The sequence below is a fragment of the Pleurodeles waltl genome, chromosome 3_1, assembly GCF_031143425.1.
Source record: "Pleurodeles waltl isolate 20211129_DDA chromosome 3_1, aPleWal1.hap1.20221129, whole genome shotgun sequence".
Taxonomy (NCBI): Eukaryota; Metazoa; Chordata; class Amphibia; order Caudata; family Salamandridae; genus Pleurodeles; species Pleurodeles waltl.
In genome coordinates, this window is record NC_090440.1 from 833,517,541 (window position 1) to 833,533,733 (window position 16,193).

At 44.0% G+C, this 16,193-nt stretch overlaps 1 protein-coding gene across 3 annotated transcripts in view; it reads right to left on the reverse strand.

Moving 5' to 3' along the window:
• The window catches only part of ABCC8 (ATP binding cassette subfamily C member 8), an 848,693-nt gene that overhangs the window by 182,177 nt on the left and 650,323 nt on the right, over positions 1-16,193 (reverse strand). For all 3 annotated transcript variants that reach the window (XM_069223742.1, XM_069223743.1, XM_069223745.1), the window contains one exon: positions 1,500-1,666. In XM_069223742.1, coding sequence (XP_069079843.1) covers positions 1,500-1,666 — 167 coding nt within the window. The remainder of the gene's footprint in view (positions 1-1,499; positions 1,667-16,193) is intronic.

Sequence of the window (16,193 nt, forward strand, 5' to 3'; positions counted from 1 at the left end):
CTGCTGCACTGCTCAACCCCGAGAAGAACACACACATTGCATCTGTTGCATGGATTGGACCTGTCACAAAGACCTGCATCACTGTCACAACCTGTAACCTCTTTGGAACTGCTACTGTGCTACACATCCTCAGCACAAGCCCTCGCATCCCTCATTGACAGGAGGCTTGACAACAATGCCAGTTTCTGCATCACAGCCTCTCGGCTTCTCAGAACCAATGCCTCATCATGCGTCTTCATCAATGGGGTCCTCAATGATGCCACAGGACCTCACATTGTAGCCTGGTAGCATCTCGGAACCGATGCTGTGCTTTGGCTGCACAATGCATCTTTGTTGCAGATGCTTGCAACGCTTGGCAAACCAGGATTTAAGGTACTTTGTTCAATGTGCCTAACTGGGTCCCTATAGCCAGCCCAACCACCATCATGGTTGGCCTGAACTTGTGATTTTGTCTTAGTCTAGTGCGACCAGATAGGCACAATTGACGCTTTTTGCTTTTTGGTGTTATTTTCACAAAAATCTTTACATTTGCATATCGCTAATTCTACTAGTTGGATATTTTTTATTTTTATATTGATTTATTTATTAAAGATTACTCTATTTGTCTAACTTGGTGTGAGATCCCTTTTGTGTGGTGTTTGCACTCTATTACTTTTTGAACTTTTGCACAAATTCTTTACACATTGCCTCTAAACTAAGCCTGACTGTTCTGTGCCATGCTACCACAGGGTTGAGCACATATTAATTTAGGGTTGGCTTGTGCCTCACCCTGGCAAGGACTGCGGTTGCTGCTTGACTCGGGCACATACCTCAATCAACCCAATGTCTTACATTTGCCTTCCGAGATACTGAAGTATTCTTCCTCTTGCTTTTACTAACTTCCTTTGAACATATTCTCAACCTAGATTCTGCTAGGGTATTGTAGGCAGTAGGCCTTTTTTCCGTTAAAATAAATATCTACCTGCTTCATCCAAGAAACCAACCCTTGACCCCAAGACTACTAGATCATATGCAATGCTAGATGTGCGTTACAGAATAGTAGTGACGTATTTAACATACATCAATGTACTTCACTTCATGCAGACAATGTTGCAGCATGAATTATTGTTAGGAACATTTTATGACAATGGTGTGCATGAATAAATAATTCTTTTATTAGTCCCAGTTCGTGGCTAAAACATCTTTTGAAGGTGTCTCCAGCTGAAACACAGTTATATACTTTAATAGACCATGTACAGTAAATCATTTTTGTTCCCGATATTTTTAGTTTTAGACCAGCCCTACATTATTGTAATGAAACAGTGGAAACAGCACTGGGAAATCCAGTTTGACAAACTGCAGTCACAGATGACCACAGGCAATTACAGATAATTTTGTTAATATAACACTTTCTTCTTCATATGAGTCTTAAAATGTTTGCATCCCATCAGAAATGTATGGATTCAAAATAAGGTATTTACTACATAACACTTTCAATCTTATGTGAATTAATAAATTACCTCATTGGAGCAAGAATTATTTTGTTCAGAAGACTATAATGCAGTTTCTTGGCGACCCTCAGACCCGTCCATTCGACTGCTATTGAGGTGATGAGGCACAATATAATCCCTAGGCAGCAAAGAATACTGAACACCATAGAATATGGAGCATGGTTGAATCTGCAGTTCTAAACAGAAAAAACATCAAAAACAATTAAACTTGTGATAATTATTTATATTACAACACGTTGTGGGCAAGAAATTGTTCACATAATTTAGTGTAAAAGAGTGCAGTAAACAATGAGTAACTCCAATAATGCTTATTAGTACTCCTATGACGCCAATGGATAATGCATCAATTACCACTCTTCGTAAACAGGAAACATGTGCAACAGTATTTCTGTAAATGGCGTAAAAGGCTTTGCACAGGTAAAACACTAGATGTAACTGAAATAGCAGATGACCACCTACTACATGTTTGCAGGTTTGTTGATGCTTATATTCAGTTATATGTTCAAAGACTTGCAGTCAATTATTGCAGGAGAATTTATCTGTTTGATGAATTCTTACAATTCGTCGGTAGAGACACTTTGGGGCATATTTAGGAGAAAATGCTGCATCGGTCATGATGTGCTACTTCTCTTGTGTCACCCCTTCCCCACCTAACAACAACATGATTGCACTGTATTTGCAATACAGTTCACCATGGGGGTCATTAGCACAAGAGCATCAGAATTTTTGATGCTATTGTGGCGCTTTGCTGCACTTGCGTCAAAAACGTTGGCACTAGTGCATCAAAGCACAGGGAGGCCCATTGATTTTTATGGGTGCAACATTTTAACACCTACTTTGAGCAGGCATTAAAAATTACGGAAAAAATAGCACAGGGAAATCTTGTAAATTCCACTGCAACATTTATTCAGGCCTCCCTGGTGGGAATGCCCCCCCTTGCATACATTATGCCTGGTGTTGAGATAATGTGGTGCAAGTGATTGCAAAGTGGCACACTGCATGCATTGCACCACTTTGTAAATGTGGCACGGGGCAAAAGCCATTTTAGCATAAAGAAAATGACACTATGGTGGCGCTAAGGCGGCGCAAGGGGCATGTAAATATGCCCCTTTATTTTATCATTGTAATGAAGTTTAAGATCAATTGTCACTATAAAAGCCTCTTGGTTAACACAATACCACCTCAGCCCATGTGTAATAAGACCAGGACCATTGTGTGCAGTTGAGGGAAAAGGTGTGTACCTGTATTAATAGACTGCAGTGAGAGAGTACCTGTTGGTACACAGAAGCTGAGCCTCACCCCCCAATATCATTTAGAGGTTTATGTACTTGCATTGACAAGTCAGGGCACTGCCTTGCTCGGGGCTCTTCATCCAAATGGGATTTTTACACCATTGCTTGGTCACGGTTCACAAACATTGTTGCTTGTCACTGGCGCTTCTGCTGCACAAATTATATCACTGTACATATACAGGGAACATTTTCTATATTTTCGTGCATTGCAGCACAGCAAACAAACCTAGGGAAGGATTGATCTTCAAAGACTACTTGATGTTCTGGGTTCAAATTACACAGAAAATGAAATGATGGTCAAATTAGAAAAGATGAATATACTTAATTTGGGGAAACGCCTTATCAAAAAGAGCTCATGGCGCTTGGATGGTGCCATCGTAAAGAGAACAAGTTTGTATAAATATGTGGGAACTTGGCTCAAGGACCGTGACTCCTATCTTCAGCATTTGAATGTCCTGAAGCTCAAGCTAGCCTCAATCATCTTCACCTTCCAGGAACTCCTTGGCAAAACAGCACACCCCTTGCTGAGCCCGTTACTCCACAGGCCAAACTAATTCCAACCTTGGCCTATGGTGGCAAACCATTCCAGAATAACCTGACATCATTTCTAAATGTTACAAAAGCAAAGTCTTCTGCACCCTTTTTGGCCCTCCAGGAGACATCTCACAGTACCAAGTGAACAAGAGCTGTCCAACAAGTAAGTTATTTTGAAATACTTCTTTGTGCTGTGTAAAACAGACACTGAGACACTCAAGCCCCAAACCTAGGGAGGAATGAACAGAGTCATCCAAACGTGCTTGTGCAACTGCACTAAGAGATGCACTTTCAATTGTCAAAGCACAATCAGTATGGGTCCAACCTTTACAAAAAATGTTTACACAAAGTCTCAATATACAAGACACATCTTGTTCATTATTGACAAGGAGCCATTTGGACACAGAAGACATAATTGGATATCCATAAGCACCTACAAGAACCTGGTGTTGCGGGCATATTTAACAGGGAATTACAGACACAATTATAAGACCCCGCTGCTCCAACTCCTCTTTGGTAAGGTCTTGACATTCCATCATCTCCCAAAGTGGTTACTGAAAGGTCTCTGTAACAATCAGGAAAAATCACTAGCATACTTCTTATATACGTGTATCTTCCTATTCAGTGATCAGTGCTTCTGGCTCCACAGCATTTGTATTCAATCTGGAGTCAGAACATGTCTGTTAGACCTGACAGCCTTAGGGTGGTCTTCCTCCCAAATTTGTGTCTGCCTCCTCTATGCTTGTGAACTAGTTTTTGCAGGTATTAGGACTCTGAAAACTTACCATTGCTAACCAGTGCTAAAGTGGTAATACTGGTTTATCCCTTGTTTGGCATATTTAATTTATTTATAAGTCCCTAGTAAAGTGGCACTAGATGTACCCAGGGTCTGTAAATTAAATACCACTATTGGGCCTGCAGCGCTGTTTGTGCCACCCACTTAAGTAGGCCTTGAACCATGCTTCAGGCTTGCCATTGCAGAGCCTGTGTAGGCAGTTTTGCACTGCCCTGTTGCCCTGGCAAAATAACCCTCTTGCCAGGCCCAAACCATCCATTTTTTATCTATATATATGTTTTCCCTAAGGTAGGCCATGAGCAACCCAGAGAACAGGGTGCAATGCATTTAAAAGGCAGGACATTATGAGGGTCATGGTCACGGTCGGACCGACGCCGAAGTGGCTGTCCAACCACGACATTATGACCGCCACAGTCAAACCACCGACACTGCCAGGCTGCCTCCAGCCTGTAGCCTGGTGGTCTCAGTGGTTGTATTCTGCCAGGGCAGCACTGCAAGCAGCACTGCCCTGGGGATTACGAGTCCCCATCCGCTAGCCTGGCCATGGCAGGAAAGGCTGGTGGTATGGGGGCCCCAGGAGGTCCCTGGGGGCCCCTGCACTGTCCATGCACTTTGCATGGGCAGTGCAGGGGCCCCATGCACAGCCCCATTGCGCATTCCACTGCCCGAATTACGGGCAGCGTATTGCACGAAGGGTGCTGCTTCACCCGCTGCACCACCACATTGCCGCCGGCTCCTTTAGGAGCTGGCTGCAATGTTAAGGCCCTGTTCCCCACTGGGCCAGTGGGTGGAAACTCTGTTTCCGCACACCGACCCAGTGGGGAAGCCAACCTAGGGCCGGCGAGGTTCAGGCCGCACAGGCGGCCTGATGACGGGATGGCATTGGCAGGCATGAGAGCCTATGTGCCCTGGTAGTGAAAAACACCCAAAGTTGCTTTTAAATATTGCAAGGCCTATCTTTCTCATAGGACAACATTAGGATTACCTTATTACATTTTATAAGTGTAATCCGCAATTTGGAAGAGATTAACTTTGAGGGTTTGGAGTCTCTGGAATCACAATAAAAAATCACAATTTAGGGTGAAATAGGATTTTAAATGGCAACCCTGAAAAAGACACTTTTAGAAAATTGTGTAATAGAAAACAGGTCTGGTCTATTAAACAGTAAGGCTAGGCCAATCTAAATAAACAAAGAGAACAAAAATTGACACTGTCAGTACTTTGAAACCATTCTTTACATTGAGGAAGCAAACACATTATTACTCTCACAATTTAATTTTAATCTTTGTCCAAAAATGTCTTAAATTGTATCAAATGCATTTGTCATACACAAAAGACAAATAAAGTAATATACAAATGCTTGATGTAATGAATTGACACTGCAAAGACATTTGGAACATTCAAAATACATGTGTAACACAGGAATTGCAAACATTAAGAGACACACATTACTAAAAAATGAACATGTGAAACAATTTTGAATAAGAAAAAGAGCAGGAGCTGAAGTTATTCACAAAATATTCACAGCTCCTCATTTAGAGAGCCAAAAATATATGGAGGTGCTGATTATAAGTCTTTCTAGTGGCTCAACCAGGGGTGTTGTGTGTTAAAGAACATTGCTTTTAATTCTCCCTGCAGGCCCAATCCTCTGCAATAGCACTCTCCAGCTGCTCTATATTGTTGACGTGTTTAGAACCCATACAGAGCAACGGTTCTCTTTAGGACACAGAATACCTAGATATGACTGGTGATTAGAGACTACCTTCTTTACAGGTGACTCGCCACTTAAGCGGTAATCTCCCCTGTTGTTTTGCTGAAGGAAGAAGAGGAAATCAGCCTCTCCAAGACACGCTGAGATATGGGTCTCTTGAAACACTTGTCCAGGCGTACCCTTCTGAATGTACCGAATACTCTCCATCTGAAACAACTGCCCGACCAGCAAAACAGAAAGTTTTAAAAGTTGGCATTTTCTTACTTTAGCCATTTGATGCCTGCTGCCTGTTTCTGATCACATGCATAGGGTGGGTGACAGCTGGGCTTTGTGTATTCCTCCTAGACAGCCACACATAATGGGAGCTTAGGTGTGACTTGATGGCCATCCCGGCAGGATGGGACGGAAGAGCTGGACCATGCCTCACTTAGACTTGAATAGGCTTTGTCCTGTCCACACACAAAGGGACGCATACCCCCCTGTAGTGAGTTTGGAGCCAGAGCATGAAAGGCAGGACCTTGGTGTACTTCAAAGGACTGTCTGAAGTTTCCCCCACTTCAGAGGCACCACTTGGTATAAGAACTAGACCTCAGACACCACCACTTCAGTACACTTCTTGGCCTGTGGGTGCCCTGCCAGGAAGAAGGACAGTCGTGATGCTGAAGGACTGTCACTCTGCTGGACTGCACTTTGCTGGACTCTTGCTTTGCTGTGCTGACCTGCTGCTCTCTGCCTAGGTGAGAAGTACTGGTCCTGCTTCATTTGAACCAAGAACCCAGAGTGACTCCAAGGCCTAGATGGCAGGCCTCCTGATCTGAATCTTCAGCGACATAAAATACTTCCAACCACCCTGCTTCTGCACCTGGACTCTGCTGCCTGTGAGTCTACCCTGCCAAGTGCAACATTGATCACAGGACAAGAGTCCTAGGCCCTTGGAAGAAGGACTAAGGAGTTTATCAGTGGAAACAATGCATCATCTCTGGGGAGCAGTGCATTCTCTAGCAGAACTAATACATCTCCTCTTCGGATCAGTGCACCTGCAGCAGAACCAACACATTGCTGCTGATGTGTGGATTGGACCTGTTTCAAAATACTTGAATCCCTGCCACATCCCATATCTTGGTTTGACGCATCACCTCTGGAACCACCACTGTGTGGTGCCTTACCTAGTGCAAGCTCCACGGATCTCCTGTCCACGGCAGCCTTAATGATTATGTCAAAACTCTGCATCGCAGTTTGACATCTCCTAGGAACCGATGCACCGCCTCGCTGGTGCAATGCAACCTCGACTCCGGCCTTCGCATCACAAGCACTGACAGAATCCTCAACACAACAGGAACTTGCACCACATCCTCACCGCATCTTGGAACCAATGCATTGCCTCAGCTACGCAACACATTTTAAGGTTTGCCCGTACCTTACCCTAAATAGGATTGTGATTGCCGATTGTGGTTGCTGCTTGATTAGGGTTTATACCCCAGGCAACCAACAACTCAGTTTCTAACAATATTAAGATGCAGTAACTTTCTGCCTGCAAGTTGACCTTTTCACTGCCATGGCAAGGTTCACATAATGTATGGACATAGTGGTCAAATGTCTTGCCTCAAGATTTTCAATCCTTTAAATCAACCTGATATGATAGATAGAGATACCTTTGGGCATGACCCACGAGACACACTTTCAGGATAAATCAAACTCTGTGATGTAGTGAGCTAAAAGAATTAATTGTGTGTCCCTAGCAATGCTTTTTTGCACATGTGCATTTTGAATTTACAATCTGGGTACTTGTAGTGTTTGGACTCTAGTACAATATGACTCAGCGTTGCAAATACACCCTTTTATTTTGAAACAAGGGCACTTGAGGTGTTCGTACGTTAGCACTTTACAATTCCTTACTATCTATTAATCTTGCTGCACAAATGAATTTCTTTGAATATTTAGTCATAGCAGCTTTTTAAACTATTTTTGTAAACTAAATTATTATGTAGAATGCATTTTATTACTTTTGTTACACAAAGGGCCTTTATTGTATTTTAACATAATGTTGGTTGCAGCACGATATTATGACTTGGCTTTAACACTTGTATGCTACATAATTGATCGATCTTGTTTTGGAATGATTTTAATTAATCTGACAATAAAATTATTCATTCATTCAGCCTCACTGGCACTAGGGGCTATATTAAAATCCTGCTAAGGATTTCCTGGTGCTGGAAAAGAATGAGGCTGGGAGCGTTTTTCACTGTTTAAAGCTCTCTCAGAGCTGGGTTCCTTCCTATGAGTCTTTGGGGTTGATGTACACGTGATTCACTGCGAGAGTCCTCTGTGGTTGCAAGGTGTCCTAGTTAATGGAACAATATAGGATTGCTAATGACATTTTCCCTGTTTTGTGCTGTTTACTGCTACAAATATTGCAACGTCCATAAGAATGACATGTAAATGGTGAATGCAAAAATTAATGTATATTTGTGTTCTACTATTAAATGTTTTTGGATTGCTGCAATATTTTGTCATTACTGAAGGGCTATTAATTGTATGATGGCACCCTTATGACAAAGGCAGTGGGCCTGCCTTTTTATTACATCATTTCATGTAAGCTTTAGGTACACATGGGGATATTGAGAGCTATTAGATGATTGTGAGCTTTCTTTCCCCTGAAGATTATGAGGGCCTGTAGTAGGTATCCCAGTTGGTACTTTCACCTGCCATTTTAATTTTAAACACATTTGAACTTTTGTGTGAAGAACTTAGCTTTGTGTGTATTAAAGTATTTTTCTTTTACAAGAAAGATAATTTGCTGGACATTAATCTATTAAATGTTTGCTTCTTTTCTGAGGTCTGAGTCAGTAGCTCATAGCACCTCCGTTAGTAAGCACTGGGCTCCTCTGTGTTGCTGTCCTGAACGGCAAGCCCTCAAGGGGTCTTTGGCTCCTTGTTTGGGTGTTGACAGTATGAAAACCCCAGGACACCAGCAGCAAAAGTCCCTGGTTGTTACAAACGATGGCCAGTGACTTCTATGCCCTGGAATCCTATGACATGGATTCTCCACAGTACAGAAAAACAAAATGCAAGACACAAAGGGGGTCATTCTGACCGCGGAGGTTTGGCCGCGGTCAGATGTGGAAAACCGGCAGTCTCCCGCCGGTTTTCCGCTGCCCAAATGAATCCTCCATGGCGGCGCAGCTCGCTGCGCCGCCATGGAGGATTCTGACACCCCATACCGCCATCCTGTTCCTGGCGGTTCGCCCGCCAGGAACAGGATGGCGGTATGGGGTGTCGTGGGGCCCCTGGGGGCCCCTGCAGTGCCCATGCCGTAAGAGGGCCCCACTTTGTATTTCAGTGTCTGCTTTGCAGACACTGAAATACGCGACGGGTGCCACTGCACCCGTCGCACCTTCCCACTCTGCCGGCTCCATTCAGAGCCGGCGTCCTCGTGGGAAGGTTGTTTTCCACTGGGCTGGCGGGCGGCCTTTTGGCGGTCGCCCGCCAGCCCAGTGGAAAACCCAGAATCACTGCAGCGGTCTGACGACCGCGGTGCGGTGTTCTGGCGGGGGTACTTTGGCGGGCGGCCTCCGCCGCCCGCCAAGGTAAGAATCACCCCCAAAATCTTCCTGCTGGAAGCTGAATTCATAAGGGCTGTTCAAACCCTGATCTTATTCTAGCTTAAAGGAGACGATAAACCCCTTGCCAGCATTCCAGACATCCACCTACCCAATTTAAAAAGCTTCCTTCATGCTGATGCTTCTCCCATTGAAGCACTTCAAAGTTCTGAGTAAGATGTTACTGAATCACAAATCAGTATTTATGAAGGGCGTGTTAAGGACATTCCTTTCAGATACTGATTTCTTTAGGTTTGTATTAATGTTTTGCAACCAAAATCCAGTTGTAAAACATTATTTTACCACCTCCTCGAAGGATGTCCCTGGGACCCCTTCCCTTTTCTGAATGTTCACAAATATTATTTTACCAGTAGGAAGTGGTCCTGCCTGCTCATATAAAAGGTTTGCATAATTTCTTTTTTGATGCATCCCATTTTCCTTCAAGGAAAACAGGCTGCATTAAAAAAAAATTGCATTATTTCAAAGCAATCACTAACACAGTTGTCTGCTGGCTCAAGCAGACAACCATGCCTGTCATTGTAGGCAATCACAGTGAGTTTCAATTTACGACCTACCACATACATTTTAAAGAGGTAGGTCAAATTGCAATCCACTATGAATCAGTATTATGAGAATCAACTATTAATATATAAGTTTGTTCTCAATATACCAATAGATTTGTTGGAAGCTGGTGGCTCATGAAAGGAGTCTCAAAGAGCTAGATATCAGAGCCAGACAAGCATATTTCAGCAGTTGTGGTAGGAGCATACCCACAGTGTCTGAGGGGGACAAGAAGGCTCAATTACCTAAAGATCTGGTGCCCAGCATGTGTTAGGCAATTACATTGACAAGTGGCCTTTACGATGCACTTGGTCCCAGAAACAATTTGGGGGTCATCATTCTAGAAATACATGCCTACAGAAGGGGGAGATACTTATACTGGATGGGGAGAAGATGAAGTACACTCCAATGAGAAATATCTTTGTCACCAAGTCTGGACTCACCCCAGAGAAGTACCACATTAGATTCAAGGATAACTGGAAGATGCAGGACAAGTCGGTGGATTTTTTTCATTGTGCCAGCAAGGCACTGAATGGTTTGGTGCGGGGCAGCAAAGTTAATGATTTTAATGTGTTGTTTGTTCTGATACTGAGAGAGCACATGTTCAATATCTGCACCAGATTGATGGTTAGCTCACTGATCCCAGCACGCTTGCTAAGGAGGAAGACCACTGGGTCAGCAACTATATGGTATATTTACTAAGATTTTGTATCATGTTTGTGTCACAAAACTGACAAATTGATGCAACATCTTTTTTATCTACTTACTTCCCAGCGCAAAACTTGTTTTGCGCTGGAAAATCACTTAAAAGTAACGCAAACACTTATCACCAAGGGGGCATTCCATAGGTGGTGCATAGGCATTCCCATGCAACCACCAAAGGCTTTTGATGCAAAACCCTATTTACTAAAATAAGTAAAAAGTGTTTTGCATCAAAAAATAGCATACATTCCAACTAGGTGCTATCTCCTTTCTTTTCAAACGTTGCATGTGTGCTGCATTGTACAGCACACTTACAAAGTGGGAGTAGTATTGTGTACTGGAAGGATATCCTTCCAGTACCAACCCTATGGTAAACTCATGCAGACACCCTTGCATTATGGTGCAAAGGTGTGTACTTGATGCACGGCAGACGATTTCTGCCTCCGCGTTAGGGAGAGGTGCAGCACAGTATTTTTGGCTGCTGCACTGCGTTGCATGACAATTTAGTAAATCCCGGCCAGAGTGACCAAAAAAGGTATCTGGGAGGGGATGACCAGATGTGTGGCCATGAGCCCCACCAGAAGAAAGAGGGGGGGAGAAAAAAAATAAAAATAAGGAGTTCTCTAAAGGGCCCCACGATAATTCCCAAGGGAACGGCAGTAACTAGTTCCAGTCTGAACCTAAAAGGAGGGTTTATGACAAACAGACAGGGAGGCTCTTTTCCAGTGTACTTAGTGTTACAAATATGGACATTTCAAGGGAGAAACCAAATGTCCCAAGAGGGCACAGCCCTCCACCGATGGGCAGATGCCTGGGTTGGCCAGTGCTTGGGGAGGAGGAATTTTCAGTTACTATGCAGCAGAGAGACCAGAGGTTACCTTAGTGCTTTTAGGGGGTATAGAGATGGTGCTAAAAGCCTATTTGCCTTCACATACTTTCAAGTATAGACAGTGGGTCACCATTAATGGCAATTGGGTAGAGGCTCTGAGAGAGGCAAGAGCCAGAATGACTACCTAGATGTGTCATCTGGTGTCTTCAGACCACATCCTCACTAATACATTCCACCAGGTCATAGGCACAAAGCAACATTGAGAGTCACTGCCCAGTGGCTCTGGCTCCCTTTGAGTGAGAAGGGTCTCAGGTTCTCTAAAAGTAGCTGCAAGCCCTGCCATGCCTGTAGATTGTCTGTTGAGCAATGACAAAGAGCACACTATCTGGAAGGAAGTGGAGCGCAAGTTACGCTTGAGTAGTTAGGCTTGCCTGAATAGGTCTATATGACCACAAGGTCAATGGCCGCCCAACAGCGAGTCAAGGAAGTCTAGAACAATGCCACCAGCAGGTGCCAAGAAGAGGACAAGCAAGGGGCATGGGAAACCTACCCAGGAGGATGCCAAGAAGATGAACGGCAAGGGGTGAGGGAAACCTGTCCCTGAAGTTCCCCTAGTCTACATTGATGGGCCACCTGAGATTACCGGGGAGGACATTGCCATTCTGGGAGACCTCCTGAGCTTGCTGAATGGCAAGCTGAGAGTGGGCCCACCAGGGAGGAATTCTGCAAGGTGCAGAAAGATTGCCTAACTTTAGAGAGCTTGAGGTGGCATGCTGCGGCACAGGCATCAGATGATACCTCTGAAGATTATCTTACCTACTGAGAGAATGACCTCCTATGTAGTAAGTCTAAGTTTCCTGACTTGGGGCAGCCCTGTACTGGTAATTCTCCATATTACAGGGCCTTCCTAATGGGTTGGCACATGACATACTCTGGCAGGACACCTGGGGCAGAACAAGACCTTTGCCAGGCTTGGCCTCCTCTTCTGTTGGCCCCAGATGAAGATAGCCTCAGACACGCTCTGCAGGTCTTCTCCCACCTGCTAGGCCAGCAGAAAAGCAGGAAAAAAGCATAATACTCCCTTGGTTCCCTTTTCTGTTGGTGAAAAGGGTGGGCCTCGACATTGTTGGTCCCTTGGGCTTAAAGACAGCCTTCGGCAAGAGGCTCATCCTGTTCATGGTAGACCACACAGTACCCTGAGGTCACCCTGTTGAGGTCAGTGATGCCCCCTGTGATGGCTCGGGCCCTGATTGAGGTTTTTACTCATGTAGGGTTCTCCAAGGAAGTGATGTCTGACAGAGGCACTAACTTCATGCCTGCGTACATAAAGTCCATGTGGGATTAGTGTGAGGTAACTACAAGTTCTCCACAGCCTGCCACCCTCAAATCAATAGGCTTGATGATAGATTCACCAAGACCCCAAAGCAGGATAATCTGCCTGCCTGAACCCATGATGCAGAAGTGAGCCATACTCTTGTCATGCTTGCTGTTCGCCTGTAAGGGCGGGGCCACAGAAGCAGGTTGGATTTAGCCCACTTGAGCTGCTGTAGGGACACCCTGTTAGGGGACCTCTCAGCCTTGTGTGAGTGGGGTGGGAGCAGGCTCCCAGGAAACCTCTCCAGGTTACAGTCAGTTATATACTGGCTCTTTGTAAGCAAATGGAACGCTTCTGGAAGAAGGCTAAAGGCAATCTTGAGGCCCGTCACAAAGTAACCAAGTACCTGGTGGATCTCAAGACCCCTAGAAACCCCTCAAGGGTACTCCACATAAACTGCCTCAAACCGCACTTTAAGAGGTTTAAAGTCCTCATGCTCCTGCTTACAGATGACAGGGTGTAAGAGGAAAACAAACCTCTCCTTGACATCCTGCCCAGGTGCACAATGGGTCAGTAGAGACTGCTAACCTCTCCCCTGCACTGACCTCAGAACAGCACAGTAAGTGTCACCAGTTACTGGGACCGTTTTCTTCTCTGTTTTCCCTCATCACCTGGGCTCACTAACTTGTGTACCCACAATATTGACACTGGTGGCAGTATGCCTGTCAAAAATAAACTGTTCAGATTGTGGGACAATGTCAGAGCTAGCATCATGGACGAATTCTCCAAGATGCTGGCATTAGGGATGGTTTAGCCCTCCAGCAGTCCCTGGTGCAGCCCTATGGTGCTGGTACCCATGGCTACTTTAGAACTTAGGTTATGTATGGACTCCTGAGGACTCAATTCAGTCACCAAGACTGACACTTACCCCATCCTCCAAGCACTTCCCGGTTCAGACAGGTCACATGCCCCTCAGATGGCTCAGGCAAATGAGGGATGGGAATCCCAAGCTGTTGAGGTGGTCCATCTCCCTACCAGGAATAGACTATAAGGTGGAAAAACGTTCTGTGTCATAATACATGAATGCTGATTGTCTCTCCAGGTTCTTCTGCCTTAGGGATGAGAACTCCTAGGAGTGAAGGTAGTTCTCCCGACATTTGGCTAGAGGGACACGTGTTGGACTGGTCTGTCTTGGGGTGGTGGTAGTAAATTTCCTTAAGCGGACGTGATGTACAAAGGCTTTTATTGAGTTAGCCAAGATATGCCAATGTGGTGCTCCCTTCACCCGTCAGCCAGCAATTGCCGGTGAATAGAATGCCACCAAAAGATGACAAAGCACTTGGAATGCCTGTGATGACAGACATTCTACATATTAAAACAATAGATAAGTAAATTATATTAACGCACATGTAAGTAGATTAGAACACATCCCCCTTATTGCATAATTAAGCAATACAATGAATTAACATACTTTAGTAAAGAGAAGACATATCCAAGTAAATTGCTAAAAGTGTAATTCACAAAACAAGAGTCCAAAATACAAATTAGTCTGTGTAACCCCAGCTTTGCAAATCAATTATTAAAACATTAACTTTACTTCATAAGATCTTGAAGTGGGTCAAGGAATTGTGCTACCCATTCTGCTACTTCTGCTAGAAGTTGCATTAGAACCAATTTTACTGTGATTTCCATCATCCACACTGGTACTATTTAGATGTGTATCACTAGGTGCATTGTTCAAACCACCCCCATTTCTAATCAACATGTAACCTCCTCTCCCCTCATTCTCATTCATGCATCTCTAGTCCTTAAACCGCCCATATTTTGCAACTCTCCTCGAATTCCACCGCTCTCCATTTCTCCATGCTACATGCCAATGCACGGTAATTTATCGCCAAATTCTGTTTATCAGCCTGAACTCTTCCTCCCTCAACCAAATTCTGTATCCATGAGTCATTGAGTTTAGCACTAGGTTTCCTTGCCCTCATCATCCTGAACTGAATGTTCCCACTGACAGAGTTTTCAATGGTGCAATATGCCCAAACCAGCTCATTAATTATGTTTTCTACATCTAATCTATTTGCTTCTGCCAACTGTAACACACCTTTAATCATGTGGTTCAGAGGATTGTGTAAGGCCATATAAGAATATCTTATACCACAGGAAGGTAAAAAGTCCTTCATATCACCTGACGTCAACTGGGTCCCATTATCTGTAATCAATACTGCTGGAAAACCTTCTTCGTGAAACACTTCATGTGAAACATCTATGGTGATTCTTGTAGAAATCTCAGATACAAATCTCACCACCAGCCATCTGGAAAACACCACAGCAAATCTTTTTCTGCAGTTTAAATTTGACATTGGCCCTATAAAGTCCTTACACACATTATGTCAACATGTTCATAGGTCATGTATACTGCCTAAGTCTAATTGTGTAACAATTCTCAATTTTTTTGCACTCTCTTTACACACAGTGCATCCCTCCACCCACTGTACAATATCGTTATCCATAGCTGGCCACCAAAACTCCATTCTCAACCTTTTTTGTGACTGTTTGTCCCAGATGTCTTTCATGGCTATCTCAACCGTCACTTCCATACTTCTGCTGGCAGCACTATACTGTCATCTCAGATTACCATTCTTTCTTCCAATTCAGACAGCTCATCAATCATTTTACAGAAAGCCCTTAATACTACAGGTAATATACTTTCTCTACTTTCTCCCTTCCTTATCATTTCCACAAACCTTTAAGCACCACATCATTGCCCATAACCTTTGACCATTCTGTTTCGCTTACAGAACCCTCCATTCAAGACATCACACCTTCCACATTGGCCACAGCAACCTCTTGATCACTATCAATGACTCCTCTCTCATCCTCACATTGCCAGTTTACTGGCATAATAGGCAAACAATCTGCTTGGACATTTTTCCATCCAGGAATGTGTTAAATTTTGTAATTATACTCCTGTAAATGGGAAGCCAGCCTAGCCAGTCTCTCTGAGTCCTTGACTGCCCCTCCTGGAGACAATATCTTCAGGAGTGGTTTGTGGTCTGTAGGTAAAATGATGTTACTACCTCAAATGTATGCCCAAAAGTATTTCAAGCCCATGCAGCTGCTACATACTCTTCTTCGATCACCGCATAGTGACGTTCAGTTGTTGTCAGTGTGCGTGAAGCAAAAGCTACTGTTTTCTCAGAACAACCATGCATTTGTGACAACAATGCTCCTGTACCTGCAGCATGGCATCAACTGCAACAACCGTTTTTTGTATCAAATGGAACTAAGATGCTAGCTTTACACACTTCTGTTTAATGTTCTTTAAACAATCTTGTTGCTCTTCATTCCACATTAAATTTGC